The 10,762-nt window shown below is 45.9% G+C and overlaps 1 protein-coding gene across 3 annotated transcripts in view; it reads left to right on the forward strand.

Annotated features, from left to right (window-relative positions):
* The window catches only part of ZC3H7B (zinc finger CCCH-type containing 7B), a 46,328-nt gene extending 42,273 nt beyond the window's left edge, over positions 1–4,055 (forward strand). For all 3 annotated transcript variants that reach the window (XM_062492222.1, XM_062492224.1, XM_062492223.1), the window contains exon 23: positions 306–4,055. In XM_062492222.1, coding sequence (XP_062348206.1) covers positions 306–498 — 193 coding nt within the window. In that variant the 3' untranslated portion in view covers positions 499–4,055. The remainder of the gene's footprint in view (positions 1–305) is intronic.
* Positions 4,056–10,762: the final 6,707 nt, after the last annotated feature.

Raw genomic sequence — 10,762 nt, forward strand, 5'->3', positions numbered from 1 at the left:
TGCTGGTTACCTGGTATTTCCTCTCTTGTGCATTGATTTTTTCTCGTTCCTGCTGGTCCAGTTCCAGCTCACATTTTTTTGTGCTCTTGACTAAATCCCATTGTAGCCACTGCTCTTTTTACTGCTCTGTTTTTTCCCAGCCTTGATGTGTTTCCCACCTGCACACGGGTTTGTGGGAGAATCAGCTCACCCTTAAAAAGGAGAGATCACAGCATGTTTCAGTGGGTCCTGATCAATATCCCAGACAGGGTGCTCAAAGCCCTGTACTGGGGGTGTCCTCCTGACTGCACTCTTTGTGCTGGCAGGTTCCAGAAGAACAAGGCCTGTCCTGATGGAGAGGAGTGTCGCTATGCCCATGGGCAGGATGAGCTGACGGAGTGGCTAGACCGGAGAGAAGTGCTGAAACAGAAACTGGCCAAAGCTCGCAAGGACATGCTGCTCTGCCCCAGGGATGACGACTTCGGGAAATACAACTTCCTATTGCGGGATGACGTATAGTATGAGCTGGGGGGAGTCTGTCAGCTGCAGAAACACGGGGTGGGTTTTCCAAGTGGCAGTAGCAGGGAGAGCGAGATCTGTGTCTCGCAAAGAGAACTTTTTCTTTTCTTTTGTTTTAAGATTATGAGACGATGATTTATTAGTGGTGAGTGAACTTGTGAATTTGATTCTTGTTGGCTAGCAACGCCACACTCACTGAGTTTGATCCATCTTTTCTTCTTTCCCTCAAATTCTCCTTCCATTTCATCTTTTTGTTTTTACTGTCCTTCATTCAAAGGAATTAATTTAGTCTATATTGGGCTGCAAATCGGAGGATTTCTACTTGTGTCATTCTTCTGTCTTTCAATTCAGAACATGACTGCAGAGGTCTGGAGGACAAAACTGAGAGAGAGGGACAGAAAAGTTGAGGATGCCCTATCCCTGAAACTGTTCAAGGCCAGGTTAGATAGAGCTCTGAGCAGTGTGGTCTAGTGGAAGGTGTCTTTCTAAATGGCAGGGGGACTGAAACTAGATGATCTTAAGGTCCCTTCCAGCCCAGACCATTCTATGATTTTATGAAATCTGGTGGAAAGGTGACCATGAATTTCATGTTACTTTTCTCAGTGCTGCAGACTAAGCCCCACTTACTCTGCTGCAGCCCTCCTGCTCTTCTGAGAGTTTGGTACCAGAAGAACTAGGAATTGTGCTGCAAAGAAGGAAAACCACTAGATTTAGCTTAAAACATCTAGGTTTATGCTCTAGCTGTCTGTATTTCCCTGAGGCATCAGCTGGTGCTGAGGATAACTGCTGTTTTTACCTTGCACTCCTTATAACACACAGTTGAGTAATGAAACTGCTTGCAGCAGTGAGGGAGCCAGGTTGTAGGTGACTTCAAACTTCAGCTGACTGTACTCAGAAAGCAAGTTGGTGACTTCTCTTTAGATGTCTTCTTCAGTATGTGGCAGGTATTCAGGGCAGATAGTTTGGGTTTGGATTTTTTTTGCTGGTGTGACTGGTGCAAGTAAAACAGAACCCATCTAGGAGGTGTAGTGGAGTCTATGACACACCGTGTGTCACTGAAGTCCACACAGCAGTATCAGTCAGGAGGGAGGCGGTCACCAAAAGGAGCCTGTGTTTCTGTGTTGCCTTGTGTCCTGAAGAGAGGGAGGAAGGGAGGTAATGGTGCTCTTCCTTGCTCTTTAAATGGCATGTGTTTCTGGTTACTGGAACTGCGTTTTTCCCTGCACTGCCAGAAGAACTGGGTGGGGACCCATTTAAAAGGACACCATTGCACAGCATGGGCAATGTTTAGCTAATGATTAGCTAGGCAGCTGGAAGCGCTTACCAGTACCAGAGGTGCAGCCCCATCCTCTCAGAGCCAGGGCAGGGAGCTTGCAGATGCACAGTGCAACCAGGATGTGACCCAGAGCAGGGACAGTGGTGGAGAGTGAGTGGTGCAGCAGGGCCCAGCCATGGCCTGCTCTTGTGCTGTCTGATGTGTGCTTTGGTGAGATAACCAGTAATGCTGAACTCTGGGACAGGAGTTTTGCTTTCATAAGGGGCAGCAGTGAGAAGCAGTACTGCTCTGAATGCCAGCCTTGTCCTTTCTGGGCAGTCTAATCCTGTAAGCAGTAAATGTGTCTCCTGACCTGAGCTTCCCTCTCCTTCTCTCTTCTGCAGTCCAGTTGTGCTCTGCAGTTTTGCATGCATGGATGGCACCATCCACTCAAACACAAACATGTCTCCCAGCTTTTGTCAGGGATGTCTTTTTCATACAGAGTCTTCTGGGACAGCAGTCTCAGTGCCCTTGGGGCTGGTAGGGCTGTATCCATGATAAATACAATCTGGCCATGAACTGCTTGGTGCTTTGGCATTGCTGCATCTTCCCATTCCTCTCTGCTCTCATATCCTTGGGGTTCAGAGCTTCAGGAGAGAAACTATGGTCCCTTCTCCTGGTCATCCCTGTGCTCAAGTAGTCAACTTTAGAGATGGGAGGAGACAGGCATCAGCTCCTAGACAGGCATCAGTTCCTGGGTTATCTTGTTCTGATCTTCTTGGGGAGAGACGCCAAGGAAGGAAATCTGGATTGGGGGACACTGGAATGTGTTTTTTATTTTTAAAGCAAACCTGCATCTCAAGTGTGACGCTAGTGTTCGCTGAGCCATGATTTCTAATGCAATGACTTGTTTAGGTTATAGAGTGGGTCACTGGCCCCTCTCCCCCTCTCTGCAATGAGAGCTGAGCTGCTCAATGGGATTTCAGAGGTTCGGGCTGGGGCAGAGATGGGGAGAGGGTGAGAGTGAGATGAGGTAGGCCCACGGTCATGGGGTTGCTTCAAGTGTCTCTTTGTTTTCCCTGATATGGTAACCTGGTCAGTGGTGTTGCAGTACTTCGTCACCAGACTTGTTTTAGTGTGTATATATGTGACCCCTCCCATGAAACATATATACACAGGTATTAAATATATCACTCTATATAATATTATATATGTGTGTGGTATCGAAGGAATCTTTTAAATGAGGGTAAAGGAAAAGGACTCAGGCCAGGAAACGCAGCATCCTCAGTTTAAATATGAAGCCTTATTTGGGATAGGGAAAGGGAAATAACAAAAGAGAGGGGGGGTTTATATAGATAGGTATAAACTTTGAGATGGGACAGGTTTCCCTGTTCACATTTTTGAAACCCTTTAGGATGTCCTTGCATTCCCATCTCAATGAGAGAGTATTATACTGCTAACTAGTGAGTAAAGTTTTAATATAAGGCTTTACTTATATTATTTAAAGGGACATTGTGAAAGGCAGGAAGTTTCACACTTGACTTCCCAGACTTGCTTTATCAAGCCAAGAGGGTTTTCTTCAGCACATTATGTGCTCTCAGCAGAAATGCTCAGTGCTCAGCTCTACAGCAGATAAACTGCATGTTGTAGGGGCTGCTTTAGTGGTGTGTTCACAAGACCCTGTGATAACTCTATTTATTTGTGTGAGAGAAGAAGAAAATTCTGCAGCACAGAATCAAATTTGAGGGTTATTAATAAAGGAAGTGATGTTTTAATTTTATAACATTAGAAGAAAATCTCATATCCTGTAAAATAACCACACACATTCACACAGAGCAGAAACCTATTAAATGCTGAAGGACTTAGTGAAAATCTTTTCACAAATTCTTTGGCAGGGGCAGGGATTTAGATGACACTGGCATTGGAGTTAACTTGGCTGTTACAGGGAGAAGTAAAAAAAAAAAATACCAAAAAATACCCTACTTAGCTTGTATGAAACTGTATGTCAAAATGGATGGCTTTTAGCATGTGAAAGGAAAAGATAGCAAGGGGATGCTGCAGTTCTGAGCTGGGTAGTAATGGTTTTGAGTCCTTTAATATGTCTTTGTATTAATATAATTTAAGAATACCACGCTTTACTATTAAAAAATAACTTAGTATCTTTCATAAGGTCTAGTATCAGGATGAATACGTAGATGTTTTAACAACATTTTTGGTTTTGTTCTTAAATAAATAAAGAAAAAACAAACTTGCTTATTTTAGCCTTTGTAATAGAAAATAAAAGTGTGCACTTTAAACCCTCTCCTGGTCCAGAGTGTGTTTGTGTTTTTCAAATGCCCTGCAAAGGATTTTATTTTGCTTTTGGGTTTCCCTGCCATGAGGAGGGATGCAAAGGGAACACATCAAGCATTGGACCACTGTTTCTCCCATCTTTAAGTTCAATCTGCTTCTTTTCCTGCTCAGTGGAAAATCGCCTATGTGCATATTAACAGTTGATGCAGTTCTTCATCATATACACAGTTCTTGTGAACTTTAGGTATATTTAAGATGTTTTTCTTTCCCCCTAGTGCCAAGAATCCATGTGCTCTGCAGTGTTTGGGTACCTCTGTTTTGAAACCTCCAGTAATCGGGTCTTGTAAACACCTTCATCTAGAGATTCTTTTGTGTAGGCTGCTCTGTTCAACTGGGTTGGCCAGTTCTTTTGTCTGGCAGTGTGCACCCTTCTAGGGAACGTGTCCTTAGCCCTACCACTCAGTTGCACACAGCTTGGGCCATGGGAAGCATCTGTGCACTTACTTTCCTCCTGGAGAGGATGCTGTGTGAGGAAACTGCACTGGGGGAAGAGGTCAGTGTGAAAACATTTACTAATAAACCCAGCTTCTTTATTTTTTGAATCCATTATGATGCAGATTAATCTAGATTCTTGATCAAATCAAAACTGGAGGTGTGTGAAGATGGGAGGGGTTCCATGGATATGCCATCTTACTGCTGTATAAACTGTCAGTGACCAGAAGGTCGTATTCAGTGAGACCTGAAGGGACAAGATTTGTCACACATCTCCTTGATGTTCCTTCTTACAGACATAAGAACTCACATCCTTCTGGTCAAAGAAGAGGCCTGAACACATTCTTGCAGTGCAGGGGGAATGAGGAGCCGTGTGCACTTCCAAGGTGCATCAATTGAGTAGATACAATATGAGAGACATTAGTTTTACATTCCAAAGGTTGTTGAGGCTATGCTGGCAAGAGTTGAGGGTAGCTTTTCCAGTACAGTTGAAACCAAAATTGTCAAATCATGAGGCAGATAAAGCATCAGGATTAAAACACCTGTTTTCCTTGCAGGTTTGAGGTTCAGCTGTAAATTGGTGTTTCTTCATTGAAATAAATTTGTATTTGGGAGAGGAAGAAAAGGAGTGGTGATTTCAGTAATCAGATCTTCCTAGTAACTTCAGCAGATACAAAGACAAGGCAGAGAGACCCAGGTTAGCCAGGAAAAATCCAGGTTCTATGGGAGATTAAGAAGAGCAGGGTAGAAACCCCTGAGAGGTGGAAGGGTTCATGTTGAAGATTGTTAATGCCATCACATAGCAGCCTGGCAGGAGTTTGCTGCAGATGAGAATCCTAAGCAATCCTGTAACTGAGCCTGCCTACCCACACTATAGAGAAACATTTCTAGGCAGTGACAGCAGATGATGCAAATGCTGTCATCCTCTTCATTGTGTTTGCTGCTGCCACTGCAACCAGGAACAGGGTCATGTTGAGTTGTGTCCTGTGCACAGTAAGCAGCAGAGAGTTCCTGACATACATGAGCTGGGGAGGTGTGTTGGTCACTGGCTGGGCACAGACGACATAACCATGTAGGGCAGCTGGGGGGGGGGGGGGGGTTGGGCAAACATGGGGCAGAAAGCAACCAGCTAATTAGTAAAAGAGGCCTTGATGTGGAATTGTAGGAGGAAAGGCTGTGGGCTGAAGCACACAACAGTTACATGGTGAAGGAAGGCACTGAACAGGCTTGGCTGGGTGCTATGGGCTGGCTCTGGGCAGAGGTCCTGTGGGCACACAGCTCTTGGGGCTTCCTGGAAAGCTGCGGGCTCTGGTCAGGAGCTGAGCCATGTATCATTCAGCATCACCCTTTTCTCCCCAGGATGGGAGTGGGCAGGACAGGACCTGTCCATTACACACAACCTCTCTCCCTTTCCAGATTGATTGTCATTGTCACCCCCTGTTTCTTTGTGGTTCCTCCTCCAGGCAAGAGCAGTGTGTCCTGGTGCCGCTGGGACAGGAGTGGTGTTTCCTGAAAACAGATCCAGGTGCAGCAAAGACAAGAGCAGGGACCAGACCAGATGACATGTCCAGCTGACTCATTTCCCACCACAACAGTCCTGTCCCTGGCAGCTCCCAAAATTGCCCCTTTCAGGAATGCTTGTCTCTGCAGTTTATCTTATGGATGGCAGTGTCCCAGAAAACTATTACTTTTTCCAGAGAGCCTTAGGAGGCACAGACATAGCAGAAGCCCAGTAAATAGGGTCATTCATAACCATCTGGATTAATCCTGAAAAAAATTACATTTACCCAGGAGTGGGATATAAGTCTCTAAACCTAGATTCCAGAGTAGATTTGGCTTGCTTTGAACTGGAAAAACACTCGGTTCTGGAGGTGCTCTTTGGCATATTTCCTTTGTTTTCAGTGGATTTCCTACATCTGCCTTAGCTATGGGCTTCCAATAGTGATGTGACCCTCCAGCCAGATGGCTGGGAAGGATGAAGAGCTGCATAGTTTTGCTAATTGAATACTAAGGCATGTGCCCCCATCCGTACCCCAGCAGTGCTCAGAGACAGAGAGGAAAAGTCCTGTTGCATGGGAGTGAGAAGGCCTCAGTCTTCCTCAGCAAAATTGCTTGAGAATAACTGCAACACAGCTGGGCATTGCCCCTGGGAGCTGTGGTAGGGATTCAATACAGTGGGCAGTGTTTCAAAAGAAGCTCTAGGCAGTCTGGAGCTTCTCCTGTTCAAGACCATTCATGTTGTGGTTTTGGGGTATCAGTGGCAGTCAAACTGTCTAAGCTTTTTTAAGGGTCATTTGTTTTCTTTCAGCCCACATTCCTTCCCCAGGCTCAGCTGACTCCTGTATCTTTACATCGAGTTCAGGCTTCTTGTGCTACAATGCTGCAGGATCCCTGCTCTGGCTGGGGACCACGTTGTCCTTGGCAGGTGTGAGTAGGAAGAGATGGCTGACAGACAGCCCAGGTCCTTACAGCCAGGCTTGGTTTTGAGAGGGAAGCAGCCACAGGAATGTGTCTCTTGCTGTCCCACCCAATGATCTCCCATGGCCCAACATCGCTGGCCTTGGATTTCCCCATCCTGCTTTCAACCCCTTGGTTTATTGCTGCTCTTGGCACCTCCTGAACTCTGCCTCCTGCCAAGGCTTGTTTCAAGAGTTCCCAAAGCTGTCTCTGCCCAGGCTGCCAGAGTGTTTTCAGAGTAAGGAAATGCAAAAAGGCAGCCCTAGGTGTCCTTCCTGCCCAGGACAGTTCAACTTCTAGTGATCCCCAGGCCCTTTCTCATGTTTCCTCCCTGCCTAGCACCTAGTTCTCTGTCAAATAGCATCTCACAAGGGAAGGCCACGTGCAGAAAAGCAATCTGTGGTGAGCCCAGCTGCCATGTGAGCACCCCAAGAAGGGGGAGATATCTTGGCAGGGGTGGTAGGGAAGCAAAGTTCATTAATCTTTTGGCACTCATTTTGGGGAATTAGTTCGTAGAAATTCTTTTGCCTCGGGCGGGAGGTGCAGCACTTCCCTCCACTGAAGTTCACTGCTTGCTTGGGAGATCCCAGTGCTGTTCCTCCACACAGGGAAACAGGCAGGCAGATATGTATGCATCCATAGGCACGTGTATTTATGCCATACCCTGCGAGGGAAGGAAGCCCTTTCAGAGGTAGGAAGGGAGCTCTGAGGACAGAGACCTCATCAAGCCTCCGTCTGTGTCATATGTTGCTACCATCAAAAGTACCCAAAGGGTTGCATGCCCATCTTGCAGGCACCAGGCAGGGTCTTTAGCCAATACAGAGCCCTAGTCCCACTTTTCCCTCAGCTGTCCACCCTCCCATGCTGGCTTCATCACTCCTTCTCTCACTTCCTTTTCTTCAAAGTAATCTGCTGTGGATGCTGACACCGCTGTGGTCTGGCCACAGCCTTCCCTGCTGCTGCTGTTCTGGGTATTCCGGCAGCTCCATGAATGTCTGTTGGCACTAGTAGCACCTCCACCCAGAAGAAGACAAGTTTCTGAGATGTGGTGCAAGTACCCTTTCAGACTGGTGAAACTCAGTCTGCAGGCCTCTGCCAAGATGAGAAAAATTCCCTGCCAAGCCCAGTGCACCACGCAAACAAATAGTTAAGTCTGGAAGCTGTAAGGGGAACGTACAATTGTCCTAGGAACTAGTACAAGAACAAAAAATTGTACAGATGTCTGTAAAGAGGCAGTGATTGACCTCTGGCAATGGGTTTGCTTGGATAAAAGAAAGAGGAAACCACTTACCAAGCTGGGTTTGGTGCGAGAATGAAACCCTGCGGGTGGGCCTGGAACCTCCACACAGACTTTGAGGAGTAGGCTTGATTTGTGGGATGTGCAACAGAAGGCGTCTCAAGTGAGGAGGTATGGAAATTTCCAAGTAATGGCTGCACTGCCAATGTGAATGGTCTTGGGTGACTGAAAGAATGGAGAAAAAAAAGGAAAATACTCTTGCTTCAAGAACAGCAAAATTTGCAAATCTTCTAGAGGTTTCTACACATTTTTTTTTTTCCAGATTCACTTCAGGGGAGTGTCATCTTGTATGTCACCACAAAGTCCAATCAGTACTGCTGGTTTTTGCCTGTCCCTTGTCACTGCCAATGGGTCCCAGATCATATAACACATAACAGCAGGCATTAATTTGACTCTCCTCTTCCTAGCTTATCTTTCAAACAGAATAAGGTATTCAATTGTATTTGTCCCTTTGCCAAGGTGGGTAGCTCTGGGGATGGATGGATGGATGGATGGATGGATGGATGGATGGATGGATGGATGGATGGATGGATGGATGGATGGATACATAATACTGTTGCATAAGATTTGTGTCCTTAGAAAATCAGACAAGAAGGTTTTATCTTCTAAGAGGAGACATTCCATTAGAATCCATTAGATTACCAAGCCAAGCCAAGCCAAAGTTTCATCTTACTGGAGGAAGCTGAGGTGAAGCCAATTAGAAATAATAACCACTAATGCCTTTCTTTGGTCAAATGTCATTGCTGCTGCTGGGTTCCCCATCAGCTGTGCTTTCAGACACACCTGAGAAACAATTAAGTTGCCTTTTGTAGTGGCAGCCTCATAAATTGATAAGCAGCCAGGTGCCACCACCAAGGACAAGAACCACAGCAATAATCTGCAGAAGTTTCTGACTGAGGAGGCATACAAGTGTGCCACTGGCTCTTGTTTTGGGTCTGAGGGTGGCTGCAATGCACTGGCAGGAGTAGAAACGGGGGAAAGGCCTCTCCAGAAGCTCTGTGAAAGTGGCCCTGTGGAGGAGTTGAGGGAATACTCCAGGGGCTGAGGGAAAGATGGTGACTTGCAGACATGCACAGAGAACCCCCTTACCCAGCTCCTTGTAATGAGCAGGGTTGTGTCAGAGGTCTGAATATCTGAAAAGGTTCTTCAGGGTGTCAAACTGCCAGCAAGGCTGTAGCTACAAGTAACACCTCAGCAGTGTTGCTCTAGAGTTCGCTTTGGGCTCCATGGCACACCTGTCTAGAGAGGTCCTGTTAGAGACAGGGGTAGAATTAGAGGTTTTAAAAGAGATATTTACATGCTTTGGTGCCAGTAGAAGTACCTGAACACTGCAGAAAGACAAAGAGGTCAGGGGAAGGAAGGTACAAGAATTGGTTGCTTATAAAAAAGAGCAATTCTTTAAAATAAAAATGTAAAAGGAGGGAGAGTATGGACTAAGGCAAATTGTTGAAGGACCCACAATTCTCTCTTCTGGATTGCTGAACACACTCCTTGGGCAAATGTGCCGAGACGTTCAGCCAGCACAGCTGGGTAGTGTGGGTAGCTGCTGCAAGAGACCTGCAGAAAATACAATGAAGTTAGCCCTGGTCTCTGCCAGTTAAATTTGTGTTCCTGGAGTTTGGTCTTTTCCATCACATTAGGTGGCTCCTTTTGTTTGCCATCCACTTAGGGCCAGTAAAAGTTGACTATGGCTGGTTGAGCCTGTGAGAAAATGTGCTGTTAAGGGCTGACTGGGCTTCTGAGTGATGGCTGGAGCAGAACTCCATTAAAATGGGATCACAAAAACAATAAAAACACATCTGATCTGACAACAGTGCAGCCACCACAAGTAATGCAATCTGTGGCCATGCCTGCATCTTTCCAGAGACAATATTTCAACTTCATTCACTAAAGCAGCTCTAATTCTCTGCTCTCCATGGTAGGGACATAGGGGCAGACAGACATTTCCTACTGCTATGACTCTACTCCATAGTATAGTTTCTGATTCCCTGAGGCTTGAAGACAGGGTGGTGTTGATCCATCCAGCTAGTGATGTTACTCAAGCTCTTCTCGTGAGCAAGAGCTCATTGTTCAGAGATTCTGAATCAAGAAGGATGTAACAGTGCTGGCAGGAGACTCTGTGGACGTGGCAAACACAAGATGAGATGTGTATCTCATCACCCTCAGATCTCGAGACAAAAACTTAGAGATGCCCATTGCAGGATAATAATTCAAACTGCTAGGTGACAATTTAGATGATCTTTAAGGTACTTTCCAACCCAAATCATTCCATGACTCTGTGAATTTTCTCTGAATTAATGTTTTTATTTTCCAAAGCCATAAATGTCAGTCATTTGCTGCAGCAGCTGCTGTGAAGTTCTTGAGTCCCTCCAGATATGTGGTCAGATGTTTGTTCAGCTTACATAACAAATTTGAGCCTGGGACAAAACCAGGGGGTCCAGCTGCATGGCACTGGACACCTACCATGTTCC

This window comes from Cinclus cinclus, chromosome 4, assembly GCF_963662255.1.
Source record: "Cinclus cinclus chromosome 4, bCinCin1.1, whole genome shotgun sequence".
NCBI lineage: Eukaryota > Metazoa > Chordata > Aves > Passeriformes > Cinclidae > Cinclus > Cinclus cinclus.